The 21414-nt window shown below is 37.8% G+C and overlaps 1 protein-coding gene across 3 annotated transcripts in view; it reads right to left on the bottom strand.

The window, feature by feature from the left end:
• The window catches only part of cacna2d1a (calcium channel, voltage-dependent, alpha 2/delta subunit 1a), a 66803-nt gene that overhangs the window by 7996 nt on the left and 37393 nt on the right, over positions 1 to 21414 (bottom strand). The window contains exons 7-33 of one of the 3 annotated variants that reach the window (XM_026362651.1): positions 20374 to 20505; positions 20105 to 20174; positions 19359 to 19409; positions 17722 to 17821; positions 13890 to 14051; positions 13408 to 13509; positions 13246 to 13324; positions 12894 to 12943; positions 12641 to 12730; positions 11880 to 11942; positions 11072 to 11155; positions 10895 to 10969; positions 10339 to 10410; positions 10142 to 10213; positions 9985 to 10046; positions 9634 to 9710; positions 8392 to 8400; positions 7022 to 7030; positions 6441 to 6501; positions 6181 to 6287; positions 3801 to 3885; positions 3507 to 3569; positions 2577 to 2692; positions 2413 to 2484; positions 1991 to 2058; positions 1858 to 1896; positions 1699 to 1770 (exon numbers count right to left, since the gene is read on the bottom strand). In XM_026362651.1, coding sequence (XP_026218436.1) covers positions 1699 to 1770; positions 1858 to 1896; positions 1991 to 2058; positions 2413 to 2484; positions 2577 to 2692; positions 3507 to 3569; positions 3801 to 3885; positions 6181 to 6287; positions 6441 to 6501; positions 7022 to 7030; positions 8392 to 8400; positions 9634 to 9710; positions 9985 to 10046; positions 10142 to 10213; positions 10339 to 10410; positions 10895 to 10969; positions 11072 to 11155; positions 11880 to 11942; positions 12641 to 12730; positions 12894 to 12943; positions 13246 to 13324; positions 13408 to 13509; positions 13890 to 14051; positions 17722 to 17821; positions 19359 to 19409; positions 20105 to 20174; positions 20374 to 20505 — 2042 coding nt within the window. The remainder of the gene's footprint in view (positions 1 to 1698; positions 1771 to 1857; positions 1897 to 1990; positions 2059 to 2412; positions 2485 to 2576; positions 2693 to 3506; positions 3570 to 3800; positions 3886 to 6180; positions 6288 to 6440; positions 6502 to 7021; positions 7031 to 8391; positions 8401 to 9633; positions 9711 to 9984; positions 10047 to 10141; positions 10214 to 10338; positions 10411 to 10894; positions 10970 to 11071; positions 11156 to 11879; positions 11943 to 12640; positions 12731 to 12893; positions 12944 to 13245; positions 13325 to 13407; positions 13510 to 13889; positions 14052 to 17721; positions 17822 to 19358; positions 19410 to 20104; positions 20175 to 20373; positions 20506 to 21414) is intronic. The other 2 variants (XM_026362652.1, XM_026362653.1) reach the window with 2 other exon arrangements.

Genomic DNA, 21414 nt, shown 5'->3' with positions numbered 1-21414 from the left:
ATATGCATGCATTTCTAGAGCCCATCCAAAGACCTTGTACTACAAACCAGTTAAAACATTGTGAAACTGGGGGGCTTTCGGAGCTTTTCGTGGTAACCAGGCAATCGCAACCTTAAGTTTCCATCTGCAAAAATGCTCACAAGCAGCTAAAATGGTTTAATGACCTCTAAACTCAAATACAGAGGACTAAATTTACAAGCTGACCCACAATAAAAGAAGAAACTACCTGTTGTAAACCACTGTATATATCTCTCATTCTTCAAATGCATTCTAAATTCACTACACAGATACTCTTTATTAACACACACAGTTCATTTGAAACACATGTGAGTGTACACCAACCCAATCATTTATTATATCAGACTATATCTATGTGACCTCACAACTTCATGTGGAGATTAGTTCAGGGTACATCATCTGTACGAGCAGAAAACACTAAAATGTACATACAGTATCTACTTTAATCTTACTTTTGCCATATCTAAATCTATGCATCTAAGTAAAGCACATGCCTAAAGGGCAACACATACACACAAGCAGTAAATCCCCCTCAATACAGGATGATGGCCTTCACTTTAATCTGATTAACACAGTCCACCAGGCAACCATAAATTTCTACGTATAGGAAGTAGTTTGTCTTGGCATCTCAGAGGTGTGAAATGACTGTGTGCATGTGTTTAAGTAGTTTTGTTTCCAGGAGGAATTCTGTACAGTTAGTAATATTGATCTATGTGTATGCGCGTGTGCTGAGAGATGTGAAGTTGTGCATGTACATGAAGGTGTGTGTGTGTGTGGATGACAAAATGCAAACTATCCTTTTCTTTCTTTCTTTGTTTTCTACATATCCGTGCCTCTTTTCTTTCGTCTAACAAAGGACATATAAATCTTACAATCTATAAGGTAAAATGGGGCCTCCTGTCCTTCTCTTGTGTAATAACATCAATAATGAATTAACAGTCCCAACCCCACTGGCTGCAGACTCTCTGAGAGTTTTTTGACAAAGAAAATGAAAGACCTAGAGGGAGAAAGACATAAAGATGGAGAGAATGCGAGAAGCTTACACAGAGAGAGAAAATTTGCTCCTTTAGGAAATATGATTGAGGGCACACAGCCTTTTCCAAACAAGGCCTCAGGTCCCTGGGTTTTAGTGCTGCTGCCAAACTTCAGAGGGGAACTGATTTATCCAGCGCACACCCAGCCCTGATTAGGAAGGAGCCGGGGCCACATGAAAAAACATTTACTCAGTCGACGGCATGAGCCCGCTCTTATTGTTTAACATCGGAGAATTGGGGCCAGGTACAAATAAATATACCAACTGTATACTGAAGTGATTTATACAATTTTATTGTCCTAAAATATGAATACGAGAACTGTAAAATGGTTATTTTCTCTCACATAAAGCACAAATTACCCATAATTTCAAATGATTAGGGCCTCCTCTCTGTATTAAATAAAATACAACCCTAAAATAAATATAGGCCCACTTGATAGTAACAGCATTAGTTATAGGTCTGACATACAGAACCCTTTGGTTGCGTAATCTTACTTTGCACAATTCTTTGTACTAATTCTTAGAAAATGACTGCAAAATTAACCAAACTATTTCTTTACATGAACACACCTACATACCTGATGACCAAAACACAAGGACAATGTTGGAACTAGTTTTGTGATTAGGAGCAAAACCCAGTGACCCACCTTATCAATATATTCATCTTTATTGGACATCACCAGGAAGCCTCCGTCATCCACAAGGAAACAGTCCACATACTAGAATCACAAAGAGACGATTAAAACTAGTGCTGCGTTCTTATGATTCTTCTCTATAAAATAAAAACATCGAATTAAACTTCTTACCTCGTGGTTTCTCTGGCAGCCACAGATTTCATCACTGCACTGAAACCACAGCAGAGTAGACCAGTGGTGAAACTCAAAGTCTGGATCAAGTGTGTGTCCACGTGTATGTGTCATGCAGATAGAATCTACTCACATTTGCCCTCTGCATGGTGTTGATAAAGCTCGCCATCCATGCACTGATGTCCAACTTCACACCGACAACTAGGATAAAACACAAAAGCCAGACATCCTAGATCATGTTGGACCTCTGTGTAAACTTTACTCTCTGAACTTAGAAAACGCAAATTTGGCCAAGGATCACAGGAGACTAGACAACTTGATGTGTGGTTTGTGTGTATTTGTCAGAGGGAGAAGGGGACACAGATAAACAGTCGAGAAGCAGTTTTTAAATAAGAGCCTACAAGTGTGTCAGGGAAAAAGAAGGAATGAGCAGGTTTAACGCTAAATAGTTACAAACGTAGATGTGCAAATAAGACACAAAGTTAAGAGTAAGACAGTAAATTAGATAAATGAGCAGTGTAAATGTATGAATACACACTCTGTCTTTATCCTTACCAGCTGGCTTAAGTGTGATCCCATTAATATTGACGTTTATTGCTCTGCTCACCAGCACTGAGTCGTCACTTGCTGGAAGACATTGAACAAAGGATATATGCATTTGTTTATAGTTATATATGTGTATATATGCACATGTAGACAACACAGTGGCTGTTATTTACCGTTCTCTTTGGCGAGGTAGGGTGTCGGAGTGAAGATGTACAGATCATTGTCCAGACTCCGTTTATAGAAACTTGACTCATATGTCTCAGCTTCTTCTTTCCAGTACAGTCCAGCACTGTCAAACACATAAAAAAAAAAAAAAAACAAGAAAAACAACACACACATGTACACATAGCATTATTAAATCTGAGAAAACACACAAGACACATTCTGAATACCTATAGCAACTCAACGGACTCTGTTTCATCATTTCCTTTCATTTATATTTAATGCAGCTTAACCTCTTAGTCATCTTCTTTGCCTTGAAAGTCTGCACACTAAGTGTTAACAAGCCAGTTTACTGGTATTCTTTAAAATCCCTTTGAAACCATGTTTCTTTGTATATGTAAGTAATTTTACAATCATGCTATCTCTGACTCATACTGTAATCTGTCCTCCGTAGATAATTCAGTGACTTGTATTGGGTTTAATGTGCTTTGCATATATAGGCTTTCAGCTGAAAAAAGTATTAGTCTCTCAAGAGGTGGAGATGTAAAGACGATCCATTACCATCATAATGAATTAATTTTAACTTGGCATATGGCTATAACTAGCAATAATTTAAATGTTATGTTTGAGTCAGTTTTGGCCCAAGAGATCTCCCAAGAAGAGCTGGAAAAAGTAGCTAGAGCAATAAGGATCATGCTCTATGGGATGCTTTACTTAGTCTATAGCCCCATGACCTAGACCCTGACAAGCAGTAGTGAATTATCAAATAATTGTTCAAAATTTAAACGTTTTTATGCCATTACTTATTCAGCATTAAGCACTTCATATGCAAGCAGCAGGTTTTTAGCAGACCACATTATTACTCAGATAATCTCAAACATATTATTTACTCCTTCCCATGCTCCTAAATCAGCTCCCTGCTCCCATCATTTGACAAGTACCTCTTGGGGTAGACCCGTGTGATCCCTCCATCAGTGGCAACAAATCTGGCCAAGACACCTTGCCTGACAAGCAGAGAAGATAAAGCTATAAAACATATAGTTACAAAAATCTGGAATGTGCTTTATGCCTGCATGACATTTACTGGTGATACTCAAAAGCTTGAACCATCTGTATTGAATTTTTCCACTTGGAAATTCATTACCAAATAATAAGATAATTGATGCCACATTTCAGTTTGTTTTGCTCGATCACAAAAACTGATAAAAAATGCTAAACAAAGGTGCTTCCCTTACTGCAACTTGGTCTCTTTCCAAATCTTGATCAGGTCTGAAGTAATGCCAGCATCCAGGAGCAACCTGTTCACCAGCTCCACGTTACCTAAACAACAAAACAGTATCACCTGAACTCTGAGTACCATTCACGTGTCTGTTGATTTATCAGAATGTCTGTCTAGTCTTTGTCAGATGAAAAGTCTTGTTTTTAACATGTCATGTGCAGGATAAAGAAGACAAATAAGGTAGGATCCACAGAGTGGATGTCATTTACGATCAATATGATACGACACAAACAGACAAAAAGCAAAAGAAGTATACTCAACGTGTTTAAATTTACATAACAAATTAGAACCAATCTGATAAATTGGGATCTTTTTGTTTAAAAAGAAGTTAGTAAAAATGTTCTGCACACACAGCTGTTGTGTATCTATCTGTGTTAGGTCGTGACACATCAAACATTGACAGCGAACGATGGAGAAACAACTCCGTCGGTTTGCTGTTGATGCTACTTCGTATCATAATTTCTGAACTTCTCCACCCTCTTGGCCGGGAAAATCATCTCCAACAAAGTGGAGACCAGGCGCCTGTCCATCTGCAGGATGTCCCCACTCCAAACTACACAAGTTCTTGTTCACGTCATTAGACCTTAGTGCATATTGCTAAACAAGTTGCTAAAAAGTCTTCACCTGCATACATTTCACTCCAGGAATTTTTAAAACTAAGCCAACGCCGATGAACCAGTGCGGGCTGCCTTAAACTAGATTAACATGCTGGGTAGTGGGAAGTTACGGCTTCTTTGTACCATTTTTGAGCAGACCATCTGGGACTGTTACATGTGTTGGTCATCTTAATGATACACACATTCACATAATCAAAGAGAAACACTTCTCATTTCAGAATTTCTAAAATATCTCAAATATCTCAAAACTTACATAATCTTAGAATGAAGCTGAGGGACTGGAGGAAGTATTTAAGCTCACAAAAATCTATTAATATCCCCCATTGTTGTTAAGGTGTAGGTGTTGTAGCCAACCTCGCAGTATATAGTGTAGGTGTAGGTTAAACAAATTATTTTCTGAGACATCTAACAAGACCACATGATTAACATAACAGGCGATAAAAGCTGGTCGCCCATTTTTCAGCCGTGCCCGTCTCTTTGAACCCTCTGACGACCCGTTTCAGTCCATTAACGTCGAGACTCGTCGATACACCCCCACCACCTCTTCCAACCTTTATGACACACCACACACATCAGAGAAAACAGCTGGTATAACACTTTATTTCCCGACTACCCCACCTTCTCTTCTTGTGCAGTGGTTTTCATTAGAGATCTTTTATTGGAGGCAGCCCAGGAATTTCTAATGTACTTCAACTTCTTCGCCACTGCAGTGGCTTAACCAAGCAAACCGTGTAACGATACTCAAACCACCAATAGTCCACATCGGCCTTACTCCTCTCTCTCTTTTTCTGAGCTCCCTATGGACTCCATTAAACTAGCAGCTAATAATGGTGAAAGTAATATTTCAATTGGGTGAAAAGTTTTATTGGATTGATCATGTTAAAATGTTTGAAATGAGTTCTTTAATGCAAACCATCCAAATATACTATACAACACAATTAAAAACTTTTATACATATCCAGGGAAACTTTTTGTTTTAGTCAACTAGTGAAGAAAGAGAGTGATGCATATTAATGAGTCCATGTACGAAATAGTAAGGATGTTAATGCATTGGTCAGATGTTTGGGTGAAGGTCCACTGGCCCCTGCTTCGTGTTTTATTGCTCTGCTCACGCTCTTGGCTTGACGTGTCCTGCTCTTTCTCACAAACACACAGTAATTGGATGAGGTCGAGCGGCTATAGGTGGGGTGTGGAAGGCATATTACTGATAAATATTGTGTGTGTGCAAGCGTGTGTGTCACATCTAAGCAGACAAGCCTCACACATGTGCACTCAGCCGTGTGATGGTCAGACTTTTAGAGTTAGCATCAAATGGGTAACACGAACACAGGGGTTCCACATTACAAAGCACTGCCTGGTCATGCACACCAAACCATCCTGTCAGACCTGTATTTCACTGGAGAGAGAGATCTCTGGGGATAGGTTTTGGTTTTTTTTGTTCCTCCTTCATTAAATGTGCAATGCGCACATTAATGCCAAGCAAAATGGCTGAAATGTATTCACATATACATAGCACTGTAGCAAAACCAGTGTAGCAGCTGTTTAAGATGCAGATAGGAATTTCTAGTGAGAACAAGATTCGAGTGTGTTCCAAACTACAATAATATCCACTATAAAAGCTTTGATTCTTAAAGACAAAGGCATAAGTGATGATATCAGGAGATCGTAAAGTGGAAAGAGATATTTCAGAAAACATTTCTTTATTTTTTTATAACTTACACATGGGGTCGTTTGGAGTCTTGGTGTCTATATAATTGTTGAACTCCATGAGGAACTCTGTGTTGTTTTTGTTCTTGTCAGGGGGCTTCAAGTCCTTACAGTACATCCTGTGGGAAACAAAGGAACTTTATAATGATGTAGAGAAGATAAAAGCTGATTAAGCTGATTGAAATTAGCCTGTATATAGAGTCACGCTTTCCGTGCTAGAAGTGAAAAACATTGTAATCCACAGATTCATACACAATTTCATACCATCTTACCTTGGTGCAATAAATGTGTAGCCATACTCATCAAACTTGTCCGCCAGCAGACTTTCAGAAACTATTAAAAGATATAAAGTATTATGAGATTCTCTCCCACAGGGTTTATTAGTAATCTGAAAGTATCACTGTGTACAGATGGTGCTCCACTGGGCACTGTACTGCAGGTTATATACTAAACAGTTCACCATTAAGAGAGAATTCCTATTTTAAGCAAAAACTGAAATGAGAATCGAGTCCTGATTTTCCATCTAAAACATGTTATTCTTAAGATCCAACATTTTAAAGTCAGACTTTACTGCTGGGCTAAGAAATAACATTATCTCTTTGTTGGTAATAACAAAGAGATAATGATAAAAAATAAAATAAAAGCAGAGGGTGCATTTATTCATTTGCATCATTTATAAAACTGGGTAAACTGAAGGAAAGGTTGTGGACAGTTACATTGCACATATAAGTAACACCAAGAAATATACAAAATCAAGTATAAATAAGTAGGACTTAAACATATTGGGTAAAGGACTGACAAGGCTCAAGAACAGGAGGAGAGAGATGAAAGTAAAGAAAAAAAAAATACTTGCCATTTTTCCCTGGAGTGGAAAAAATCCCAGCAGAGAGAAAGTGAGCGAATGAGAGAATCATCCCCCAGGGAGGGAGACAAGACGAGAGGGAAAAGAAAGGGAAAAAAAGACAGGGTAAAACCACAGAGGTCAAAGGTGACACAATATTTTATTCACAGAGCGAGTCCTGAATAGAAATATTGCATTGTGAACAAAGGGTTTTAGGCCTTTGGATGTAAATGGAGACAGTGCTGATGGAGAACACAAAGAGAGACTTAAAATGTGGTCAGAAATCTTTAAAGTTATGATTTAAATGTGTTTTAGCATTAATATTAGCATTCTTTTGGTGACGGAGTAAATCTGAGGGCTTACTGCTTTTCAGTGATGTATTTGCATTGCAATATTGCACATCAGAATGAACTGAGTGATATTAACCGCAGCTCATAACCTTGACTTTCCTTTGACATTCTCCAAAGCACATGGTGTCGACAGTTGATTATACTGTACAGCAAAATTTCTCATGACGACATGGGCTACCCCTTGTCCTCTTTGGTGGTCATGATTGGGTAATAATTGCACCCATGTGTTTTTTCTTTGATATTCCGTCACCACGTACTAATCCAACAAAGTATCTAGTACTGATGGAGCACAGGGAGATTTGGGGAGTGCTGTCTGCATATATTTTCTGCACTCTCACATGCCTGAATTGGTAAAATATGTAAGATTCACACCTATAACCCATCCAATGTAAATGGATTTCATCATAAACTAATCCCACAGACACATACATGTACAAGATAAGGACCTGTAAATCCTTAACAAATGCCTGACAAAAAGAATTAGGACATGATAAAGCACACAGGATGTCCAGAGGAGATGAAGGTCAGTATATTAAGAGGAACCCTGTCTTTTACTAGTAGTTATTTAACAAGGCTGTAAAACTCCAAGTGAGTCAAAAAGGGAAAACTAAGAAAAAGCAGCGACTCATGTTTTGAGTGCAAACTCACAGCTTTTCCCTTTATGGCTTCACCTTTAAATAATGCAAAAATCCTGTCCATAGTGGGTTAGTGCCAAAACCACATCTGAGGGCCACTGAAACAGGTGGGGGTTAAATAAATACATGCACAGACACACATACACACACACACACATACACATTGTCTGCAACATGCTGTGTGGGTGCGCATTGCATGCGAAGCTGAAGCTGGCTTGATTCAGTACAACAATTATGATTTATCAGAAGCTACTAACTACTACTCTGGTGTTTGTGAGTAACACCACATTTGATGAACCAGGTTAGAAGTGAAGTTACATCCAAAGTCTGCTGGTAGTGTGAGAGTATGAAGAACAGACAGGGGTTAAGAGGTAAAGCACAGGAGGGTAATACTTGCCTAAAAATGCTGAAGAGGTCCAACACACCAGGAATGGTCAAGAATTGAGGAGGGCAGGAGAACAGGAGGACGGAGGAGGTTAAAGAGGTGAGGAGAGGAAAGAGGGAGTTGGAAAAAAAAGAGAAGGAAAGGAAAAAAGGGTTGCTTACTTTGACTTAAACCTCAAGTAAGCAGCCAATGGAAAATACAAGAGGTGTTCTAGGTAATTTAGGGTGAGATGAGTGTTTATAATGAGCGAATGTTTACACTGATTATGTGGACTGATTTGGGGTTTTAGGCTAAAGTTAGATGTTTTTATACATTACATTCTAGTGGTTGTGGTTACGATCAGAGTAGTGCTCCAGGGAAGTAAACAGTAAATTTTACTAAAATCTCAAAAGCATGTATGCACTTTAAACTGAGTACCAACCATTCAGGCAGCGCTTTGATTGCTCTCATTAATTTAACTAGGAGGAACATAAAACTTGTTTGAGAGTCAACATACACGTTAAGTTATGTTATTTCACAACATATCTCTCTGAGTTGTTGGAACAACTTTAAGAGCACAACCAGACAGAGTGCGTCCTGCTAACAACTCACAACAAGAAAAAATGAAGGTGGTAAATTAACCTTTAGCTTTCTGCCAGTTAATTATTTCATAGCATTCTGATATAAAAAGTACAGAATAGCTGCCTAAAAGTAGGTACATCTTTCAGAAATGGTTGCCAATAATATAAAGTTTATATAATACAAAAAAAAAGCATAAGTAATTATGCAGTGAACACACATGCGATAAAACTGTCCTGTGAACATTGCACTATAAGCCAATGACATTTATTAATAGTGAGAAGAGACATGGTTCCAAAGAGACATGATAGAACAGTACCACACATATGGAGCCTTTGATCCAACATATACTATTCAATAGGCCTGAGCACGCACACAGATACACACTTGGAGATACACACAGAGTGAGACATTTAGCTTTAAATGAATTAATGAATACTGTATGTGTGAAAGGGGACACTGGAGCCACTCGTCCCACTGTCTGGCAACAAAAAAGCTGAACAGCATCACAATTGATTGTGTGTGGCTATAGTGACAAAAGAGCCGAAGGCATGCAGGGGTAGTGTAAATGTATATAGATGTGTGTTTCTCTGCCTTATATAGAGCATAATGTCATATTATTAGTCATAGAAATGTATCTGTAAATTTACCAAAACTACAGTAGAAACAGGAGAGAGAATTGAAAATGACACTTACATTTTGCCTGGGTGATTGTGTCACCAATTGTGGCTCGGATGTAATGCATACTGTACTCTGGAAGTACCAGGGCCAGGCTGAGAGAGGACATAAAAGGATTTTTAGGAGAAGAGTACATTCAAGCTGTGAAAACTGCCCTGAGATGGGCCTCATGATTCCAAATTGCCTGGGCTTTATCTTGAACTTAAGACTGCAGTCCAAACGCAGTCCCAATCACAGCAATTACATTTTAGGCAGTTATGATAAACAAGTGTATCAGTGGAGGCCAGCTGGATTTCTGAACTGTGCTTTAAAAAAGTAATTACACACTTAACACCATGTCACGTTATCTATACATTATATAAAAGTCACCTGTAATCTGTCCCCTTTACTGGTGCAAAAGTATATGTCCTCTTCTCTTGGTCAATGTAGCGCTTTGAGGGCAAGAGTTTGGTCAGTGCACATGTGAAATTCAAGAAGATTGATTTATTATTGTCACGAACTACATGAACATGCAATATAACATTACCTCATCTTGGGATTTCACAAGTGTAGAAATTGTGTAATTTCCTGTTTGTCCATCAATCATTTTTTTTCTGATCTGTTGACAGAATTGAGAAAAATCTAAAAAAATAATCAGTCATATGATACTGACAAATTACAATGCAGCTCTTTCTGACATGAGCTCATGGAATTATAAAAATTGGAATAATCAGTTTTCCAAACCTCCACTTTGATCTCATTCTCTATTTCTGCATCCAGGAAGTCCAGTGTTACAGGTTCATGAAACTTGGCAGTCTACATGGAAATGCAGACAATTAGTCAGTATTAAATACTAGAATTTATAATTGTAAATAATGAATTTCAGTACAATGGAAAATGAGCACCAGTGATTAAACGTTTCCAAAAACAGCTTCTAATATTTTGAAAAAGTAACAAACTGTGGATTTATGTGTTTGTTAACTTTGGGTTTTGATTGTTGTAATCATCTGTGACCAATGCGTGCATGCATAATTTAAAAGAGGAGTGCGTATCTCAAAGGTCAGAGAAACATGTTGCCATGTTTCAACAAACACCATCCTGGAGCCATGTGCTGGAGATATTTTTTAACAAAAATAGGAACTGAACTGCTAGCCAAATGATACAAACACAGTCAGTGTAGTAATTCAGATGAACATCTGCAGCAGAGATGCTCCGGCAGACCAAAGGAAACTTAATGATAGAATAATAAATATACAGAATCTTTTTGTGAAGGTGCATTTTGTAACACAATTTGGCCTACCAGTGGCTGGAGATTAGGGTGCAGCAGCACATATCCATTGGGGTCAATGGCAAAGTAATAGCCATTTGGTCCAAACTACAAGAAACAGAGGAACACAGGTATCAAATATGACTAGTACTGTACATAAAAGCTGGTTTGTTTCCTGTATAGGTTTATTTATGTAGTGTGTGATCTTACAGTAAACCGAGGTGTGAGTCTCTTGATATCTTCCAGCGACACATCAATAGCCATTACGCCCAAGATGAGCTGGTTCTGAGATTTCTGAGGAAAATAAAATCAGGGACAGAAAGAGTCACTCTAAGATCCACTTATGAGTCCTGCTGTTCTGTCTGGATGAGTCAAGTCCCTCCGTGTATTCTGAATGATTTCAAGGAAATGGAGTGCAATAGAAATCTGGACAGTCTCATTCCCAAAAGCTTTACAGGCCGTCATGACTCACTGACAAGGCATTTCCAGCCTTGTTTTCAGTCATAGTCGAGGTAACCCCGAACCCTGCGAGGTAGACATGTAAACTCATCTTGAAGCACTTAGCTACCGGATCATTTGTCTCTCTGATCTGCAGGATTGATCTCTTTTTGATTTCTGCTTTATGACATCCTAGATTCTCTTCCTCTGGAGGCACATGGGAGAGCTTTGAGGGACCTCAGCATAGGAGGACATAAGAAAGAGCCACAAGAAAGCAGAGGATTAAAGTAAAGGATGAAACGATAATTAAGAGTATTGTTTATTTTATAGTCTGGTACACATTATGACGTGTCCTAAAACCACAGACTTCAAAATTTCCCATGGGGTCAAAGTGTCAAACATACACTAAATTTCGTCAGTAAGTCAACTATAAATGACTAACAAGACACAGTGAACAAATAGATCAAGAAGAAACTGAGATTAACCATGTACAATAACTATGGAAATAACATAAATGAGTTAATTAGGATTTCAATTAGATGAGTAGGAATCCACAAATGTTTTTTTTTTTTTTGCCTACCTCTGGTCCTGACTTTGTCTTGTTGAAGACAGGCAGAGTTCCAGTGATCACCAGGCCTAGCTCCTGCAAGGCAAAAACATACAACATATTGAATATACATTAAGTATTTAAGCAATCCAGTCATGCTGTTGTTAGTGGTATTGATTCACAAAATACTTTATCTATTTCTGTACAATACAACATCAGTAAAGTTCGGTAAAACACTGCCACTGTCACAATCACTAGGCCAGTGTGAAAACAACAGCCACAGCTTAAAAATAAGCTGTTTTATGTAACTTAAGGCAGAGACGTTTCTGGTAATAATGAGGTCAATATAGTCAAAAAAGTTGACAGCTTCTTATCAGTGAACTGACGATTACATCCAAACCATTTGGCTCAGTTTTCCAGACTGATTTCTTATCTGCACAGTTGCCTAAAAGTAAATCCTGATAGAAGCTTCTGCATCACAAAAATTGATTAATGCAGAATTCTTTTAAAAACCAAATTTATCTTCCACTTGACATGCAAAATTGGAGCAGAGTTGAAGCTGAGTTTACCAGGATAACAGCAAATGTTTAAATATTTTGCAGGACTTATCTGAAAATTTCATCTGACAGAAAACAGAACAATTTCAAAACAATCTAATTCTTGGAAAGCTCTACCTTCTATGAAGGCCATCGCCACCTCCGTCTTTCCCACACTTGTCGTAAAGAGACCCACTGTCTTCACTTTAACTTGAAATGTGCAATCATGTATTGTGTGACAGAATGCATAAAACATACCAGAGCATCTAGGTAGACGTTTGTCCACTGAACATTTTTGGCCATTTGGTCAGCTTTAACCATAGGTCTACCCAAAACATCCAGGTACTCCTACATAAGAAAAGAGGATGAGAGGATTTGAGTTTTAGTTTGCAACCTGAACATCTAACACTGAACCACAAGGGGGCACAATACACAAATAGTTAAGTAGCACAAGGACACAGCTAATGCGAAAGACACACAATTGTATCCTTAAGAGTGAACATGTACATACCTGGGTGTTTAGCCTAATGGCACCTATAGATGGGATCTCATAGTAATAGCCTTAAATAGAAAAATAGGCATATTAGCAAGTGGTGACATTAATTTTGATCCAGTATTCTAATGTGGTCTAAAAGTCAATAATGTTATATGGTATTAAAAAAAAGTCAACCAAAAATATAAAGATCCATTTTGTGTTTAACAGGCTTATTATTCAAAACCTGGCTGTTTTCCGCGTGTGTTACTGATATATATTACTGATAGCACCCATTTATGCAGAACCTGAATCTCAGTTCAGTTCTTTGGTTTTGACTTTATCCAACAGAACAACAAAGCACAGATGGGAATCTAACTGAAGCTTGTACCTTTATTATTGCAGGCCATCGACTTTATTGGCTCTTTGTCGTAGTTATGTTGACCTACTGAAAATGTGAAGATGCGCACCTGTGTGAGAAAGGAAGTGTCAAAAACTGAACACGACGAAAAGCAACATATTCTAATCTGTGACTGTGTGTCTGCAGTCCTACCGCTTGCTTTGGGTTGTATTTTTTGAAGAACTCCTCTGCCCGCTCCTCTCCTCCGTCAGTGAAGAGCATGATGATCTTGTTACAGTTGGCTCTTGACACATTCTAGAGGATACAGAGGCAAGGGGAAGTGAAAATATTCATTCACACAATCTGATGGTTGAAAAAAGAAATCAGAGCTAATGCCTCCTTACACTACACATTGCAGAGGATGATTAAACCTGAGCTCCTGCAATAATACACGAAACTGCAATGCCCAAAACAACCAGATGAGGTCGACAAATACTTACTCTTCCTGCAAAGACCACTTGGATTGAGTTGTCATTGTATCTTATGTCCCAAACTTCCTCAAAATTTAATGAAAATTAAAAATTTAATAAAATAATAACTTAAATTCAACAGATTAACCATAACATCCTTATCCCTATATTCCAACTACACAAACTCCTATGTCTTTAAGTTAGTCAAACACAGTGATATGTTACCTGTGCAAGTTGCTCGAAAGCCAGCTCGAAGCCGGCTGTGTAGTTGGTGATACCCTTCGCAGTGATGTTCTTCACTCCATCTTTGAGGACCCTCTTATTGCGAACGTTGGCCTGCACAAGGTTCTGAAAGCACTTCACTGCATTGAAGGCCTTTTCATTGAACTGCAGGGAAAAGGGAAGGAGGAATGATGGGAAGTGGAGGGAAGGCACTTTCACATATTTTCTTTTAAATATGTGGCCTGTTTTCCCTTCGTTGCAGTGTCCCTTAAACATATTGGACAGACTTTAAATAAGGTATTTTAAAAATATACTTAATTGATGTAGATAAAAAAATATCAATATACTAAAAATATTATGTGATGGACTAAATAGATCTACTGATCTCTGCTAATAATTTTACTACTTGGCATTGCTTTTGTAAAAATTTGATACGTGTGAAATGAAATTAATGTTTTAATTAAATCTGCACAGACCGAAGGGAGCTATGGGAGCAGAAGGAAAGATTGGCAGGAGAGCAGGAAGGGGTTTGTAAACAGTGGCATAAGGAGGTACAAAAAAAAGAACCAAAGAGCTTGATTATGCAGGGATCATACCAATGAGACAGACATTACTCTAACTGGTTAAAGTACATTTACACAGGTCTACATATAAAGCATCTTCAGATTAATACTGGTGAATAGTTAATGTGGAGGAACAGATGAAACCCAATCAATTCATGCAACACACACACACACACACACACACACACACACACACACACACACACACACACACACACACACACACACACACACAACACAACATCTATGGAGGAGGGACAGGGACATGGCTCATTAGCACCTAACATCTGTTTTGGCCTTGAATACACCCCTCTAATCATGATCCTGTTCAAAACACACAAGAACTTTTCAGCAACATACACAGAGCAGAAAGTTCAGACTACTAAATAGGACTGAAGTAATACATGTATGTTCATGAAAGACACACGGAAAACCAGGGTGTCAGAAGAATTCACAAGAGAGTTCTTATAAGCAGGAAACGTCTTAGGTTAGCTACTTACTTTAGCTACGTCTGTGTTACTCTCATAGTGTCCCCATGTAGTCTAATATGCATTAAAGTAACATTACTTGTTCCCATTATCCACTTTAGTGACTGCACATACTGCAGAATTTTAAAAGGAACTAATGACATTACTAATCTACTGAGGTCATATTGCTGCACTTATAGAAAAATTATATTTACATAATCCCAACACTACTTGTTTCCATCTATCACCTCTTTGCTATTTCTTCCTGTCTACTTGGGTTTATGTTTTTAGAATACAAAAGGATGTTCCAGTTTGCAGTGTCTGTTTCCAACTATTGGGGGAAGTTTCTAAGGAAATGCTGCCAAGACTTCCGTCCTTTAAACAGACATCCGCCTACATGCGCTAATATAAACCACAGTTAACTAAAACTTCATCTAACTTTTAAAACACATCTTAAAATATCACAGACACAGTAATAAAAGCTCAGCAGGACAGCATACACTACTATATGTGGGTAAAACTTTAATTGTTCATTGCCACCAACTATGTCACTGCAGAAGTACTAAAACACACACACACACACACACACGAATGCATGCATGCATAAATAAATATAGTAGACTATTTACAGTTGGTAGAACATTATTTACATGCCACGGGGTTTAAAATCCTAGAAAGTATCTTTTTTAAGAATGTTAAGAAGATTTTAAGAAGGTTCTTAGGAAGCACTTTATAAATCGAAACAACAATTTACATTAAAGGGAAACTCATTCAGCCACATCTCATACTAGATCCCAAGAATCTAGAAGGAGACGATGCAACCCATAAAATGAAGCATCCTGTGTTTAGTACAGTATAAAAGTTGAGGTAATAATAGATTTGACAGCAACATACTGTTAGGCTTTGGAGTTGCTGTAGTTTGTTTCTCTGGTTAAAAGTGTGTTTGTGATGTGATACCTCAAGGTGTGTACATTAACATGCTAGTATAGAGAAATAGATGATAAAGCATTTTCCAGCTAAGTAGGCTCAATCTGAAACACAGCTATACTTTTAAACTACACTTTTACTAAAGGCTATAGACGATTGTACTTTCAAAAAGCTTCAAAATGTTAAGAGGTCTAAAAATTGAACTGGATGCCATCAATATACTTATTAGACTGTTGCCTGATTTCATTAACTTCAAAAGCACTTTCACTCAGCTGATTTGAAAGCTCCAAACAAAACACAAACCTCCCGCTTTATTAAAGGAAGTGAAAGAAAATGTAATTAAAGTTTCATTTGGAAAGTACACTGAAAAAAAGTAATGTATATTCACCGCTATTAGGACAGAGTGGAAGTATGACAAACATAAGGCAACGAAGGATAAAGCTGATTTTGGACAGAGCACAGTCACATCCAAGTATATGACGCACCCTGTGCCAAAAATGAAAGTAACTGGAGTGATACATTGAGCCGTGGAGTTTGCAGCCAGAGAGGCCACCTGTTTGCTTTAGGTAGTTATACAAATGCCTTCTAATAAGGAAATTCACTGATGATTCATGCCCACTTTGTACATTAAAAAATGCTAACTTGTCATGTGGCATTTAGGGGTTTTTATGCACGCTACCCATTAAGGGACAAAAGAAGAGAAAGAAGGACGCTGAAACATTCTGGCACATACATTTATACACTTTCTTGGTAAGAGCAAAGAAAAAAAAGATAATTTGATACCACTGCCATGTCTTATGTATACAACTAAGAGTGTGAAACATTCAATTACATTTCGGCTGCAAAAACCACCTTTATTTAAATTGGTATACATTTGTGCAACCACAAACAACAGCAGACAACCTTCCTGTTTTTCTTTTGCCGCATTTAACACAAGCAAGACCTGAAAGGACAATGTAAAGTTATTAATTCACCTTGCATTGTTGCACAAAACTAACCTCAGCTGCACTCTTTAAATACAAACAGCAGGGTTTGATAGTTGTCCAGAAACAACATAAAATAATGTACATATTAGCACCGTCTCTAAAGGCTCAAAAATCAAGTTAGAGCAGTGCTGTTCAACATTTCGTCTTAATAATATATAGTGTGACTGCCACCAAAATGATACTTCAAGTACTTACAGTACAAATTCGTCCAACAGCAAATAACCATTGCACCCACTCAAAACTACTTCTTTCCTCAACCAATGTTGCTAAGAAGCGACAATCCGGCTCAAACAACGACTGTATGGAGCTTTAAATCATGATGGATGACTATTTCCTCGATCCTCATGTCAGCAAATCATTTAAGGGGGTGATGAAGCAGCACACATTCATTTGTCAAACTTATCTTGTGACAATTCAGGGTTTATTCAACCTGTGTCATGCGTTTGCTCTATTAGGCACACATACTTGAATTTGATCTGATGCTCTTGAGACACTTCTCTCATGCATACCCCTAAATAAACACGCATGCACACACAACATACACATACACAGATAGATTGAGACAGACATGCACACATGCATCTAAGTATGGCTTCCAGATCCTTAAGATCCTTCTACGTGAGGTACATTGAAAAGGTTGCTCAAGAGTCACCGGCATGTGTAAACCAATGACTCACACCACAGGAGTAAAGCCACTCAAACAGTCAAGCCACAAATATGTCCACATTAATATTCAGCACTTTGTGCACCTGGAAATTCAATACACACACACAGTTGCAGAAGTAAATGTTAAAAAAATATTTCTAAAGTAAATATCAACGTATAAATACACATAAATCAATATAAATGTATTATTATTATTTTACTGCTAAGTATTGGCTGTGTTACTCACAAAAACCACGTTCACGTAGTCATCGTCAGACAGGGTTTCCAGCATCTTGTTAACGGATGTTCGGATGAGTTTGAGTGTAAGACCCGAAACACTGCCACTCCTGAAGTTTAAAAAAGACATGGTCTGTATTTTACAAAATAATATTACAGATAAAAATAAATGAAAAAACAAAAACTGATTCACTAGTTTAATTGAGCGCTAACATAAACCGTAGGAGTGTCTCATTTTGAAGTATAACCTCACAAAGCTCGCACTAAGGTAAAGACTAACTCAGGTTGTTGGAAGATGGGTCAGAGATACACTATCAGACCTCATGACTAAATGTTTTTCGACATGAGCTTAGTGCCTTGTCACCTTGCCTCAGCTAATGATGTACACACACAAAATTACATTACATAAATTACAAAATTACATTGTGAATGGCAACATGAAAATCAATAATATAGAGTTTAGTCAATTAAGACGACACCCCTTTAATAATATTCCATACTGTACTGCTCTTGTACAGATGGGTTTGTGAGTATAGCACTTAATTGGTTCTGGAAGGTAAAAGAACAGAGAGGGACAGAAAAATGAGGAGTGGAGTTCCAAGCATGATGGTGGAGCTTTTAATGTCTGCTAACCACTCATCAATCCTCTGTGAGCCAATTAGTAAGAGCTGTGTTAAGAGCTGCAAGTGGCCAAATTTAGTTTCATATTCATCATACTGCAATGTAATTTAGCCCTGGTGCTGTGCCATGACTGTCACTTACAATGAAACCTCATCTGAGTGGAAATCACTTTGATTCTATTATAAATACATGATTACACAACACCATCCTATGTTCTTATATGCAGCAGGCATTTTCCTTTACCATTACCATACCATTTTTAATTGCATTGACAATAGTAAAAATACAGAGCTGTATTTTGAGCTGTTCAATTAAATGTTTCTAGATCACAATCTCAATTCTGAGGACTGTCTCACTCTTAAATGGCAACAATTCTACCTTGTTTGTCCTAGCGGGGAGATCTACTGCATTAAAGTGCTATTGTTTTCTCTCTAAGCTAGTCAGCAAATGACAGGTCTGCAGTACTGGGGTCAGGTATGGAAAAAACCTCTCGGACTGGTTATCAACAATCAGCAATAACTTGTGATTCATATTTTACAACTGCAGCCCTACTAACCTCAAAGTCTGTAATTCATAACTACAATTTAACGCTACTTCATAAGAGGCAAACACCACATTAATTTGGTAAATACACAAAATAACTTCAGCTTTCCCAGTCTTAAGTACTAATATGAAATGAAGACATTTAAATTGTGAGTTTCTCAAATATAATCCATATATGTAGTATATGTAATATAGCCCAGGAATAGCCGTTGTTGCTCCAGATTTCTCTATGCATAAGATCTCTTGTAACCCTACATTTTTATGACAGACTGAAATAACTGGACTATAAAAGAAGAGGCTGCCTTACACACTGACTACTTTTATTTCAGTTTGTCAGTGTCACATAAGCTTTGAGGCAGCCGTGAGCACAATGTAGCAGCACCCAAGGGGGCACAGCCAATCAGAGAGAGCATCAGGGCCTTCTGGCGCACAAAAGAAAAGAAAACCCGACTGTAATGGATGAATCATAAGATTGTCACTCACGCATCCACTACGATCAGCATGTCCTTGGGTGACGCCGCCCCCTGAATGTACCTGGTGAGTAATAACAGACATATACATTTGTTAAGCACATAAAGAGATGTACACACCAAGGAGGAGAACACAGATCATGATTAAATGGAGAAATGCTTTTTGAGAACTATTTTGGAGAAAACACAAAGTCATATCTCAAATTTGAGTTTTGAGATTGTAAATTCTGCAGCCTCATTACTCTGATCATTCTTTGAGCAAATAAACATATCACTTTCTATCACGTGTCATGTGGAACCACTCAGACCATTAATCTCTTCTTCTCCCTTTTCTTTGAAAGGCTGTTTGCCTTTATTCAGTGTTCTAATGAAACTTAATACCATGGTTCAAACAATATTACTGGCTTCTGGCCAATTGTAATATATAATCGTATTAAGGTGACTAATTTAGTTTTTTTATTGTTACCCTTTGATCTGCAGGGACTTAATCATCATATTGCACTGATGTGCTTGTTTGGTTTTGGTCAGAGACCTGGTTTTGATTGTTTAAACTGTGCATGTGTATAGATGCTCATGTGTAATTAGTTGATTCAATTTACAATTTTCAAGTGTTTTGCTAATTAATATTTAATATTATTATCAAACAGGTAATATGAGTAATTAACATTTATTCTTGACAAACTGCAATAATGACAGACAAGGACATGCTTGGAGACACAGAAACAAAAACTGCACATCCGATAGGAAACGTGCACTCACCACGGTCGCCTTCGCACATCGTAGAGGTCAATCTTATTGGCTGAATTGCTCGAGTCAATCCAAGGTGATGCTGGTATATAACAGAGTGAACAATTGGGCAAGGAAAATATGTTTACTTCACATTATGGTTGGATTTGAGGCACCTGAATATGTCAATATGTAATTTTCTCCTGTCTTTAACAGTACTATATATCAAGAGTGATGATCAATTTTATCTTCTAAGGTTATCAAGCTAATGGAGATACTCCACTAACCGCTGGGCTGCTCACCTGGGTAGTATCGAGCCAGTCCAGTGGCAGAACCAAACACCTGCCAGAGGATTGAGGGATCTTCCTCCTTGTTTTTCCGGAAAACATCCTCCAAGGTCTCAGTCCAATTTAGCTCATTCAAAATGATGGTAGCTGGAACACACACAAAGAAAAATTAAATGAGCCATATTTGTACAGACAAAAAAAAAAAAAAAAAGACAATAGCACAAAATGTAGATTTTTCAAAAACTATTCTCTCTACCTCACTCTCACTCTTGAAGGAGAAACCATGCTTTAAAGCTTAACACACATACACACACACACAAAAAAAAACTAATATCTAATATCTAAATTCAAAAATTGATCATTGAAAACCTATCCAACAGTTAGGTTTAGGTTTAGTTACGCTTTTATGCTCCCAGAGCACACACCAAAATCTACAGTGGTGAGCAAGTAAGAACAAGAGGGGCGAAAGGGGACAGATGAGAGACAGAGTGATTCAATCTGATATTTCTGAAATAAGACAAAATCATCTTCTGGATACTCAGGGGACAAACATACAGTAAACGTTTTGTTTACCTGTTTGTCTGCAGGAGCTCTTACCGACTTAATGCTCCAACAATCTAGTTTGATCCAAAAAGGCATGGCTCTGCCTGGAAGAGTAGGCTGCATGTCAAACTGATGCTGTGCATGACTCATACTTGTGTGTGTGTGTAGATTCCCCATCTCTGTGTGTTTACATGTATGGTTTTATGAAAGAAACTAGATAAAAGTAAGTAGCTGTGTGGTACCACACTGGGTGACACTGGGTGTATAAAGCCTGTTGTCAAGATTTTGTAGATTTTACCTTTGTTCAATAAATAGCCCAGGTAATTTTGTCTGCATATACGCGTTTACAGTGTAAAACAAACAGTGTAATTAGAAAGGAATTGTCAGAGAGTAAACCTAAAGATTTCGCTGCAGTGATAGAAAACCATTCATTTTGTGACTAAATACAACCTCACAGATTGTACAGTGGTTTAGGGTTACAACCTTACAATGACATTAACAATGTGCAGTTTA

Source organism: Anabas testudineus, chromosome 23 (genome assembly GCF_900324465.2).
Source record: "Anabas testudineus chromosome 23, fAnaTes1.2, whole genome shotgun sequence".
NCBI lineage: Eukaryota > Metazoa > Chordata > Actinopteri > Anabantiformes > Anabantidae > Anabas > Anabas testudineus.
This window is presented reverse-complemented; position numbering and strand designations above follow the sequence as displayed.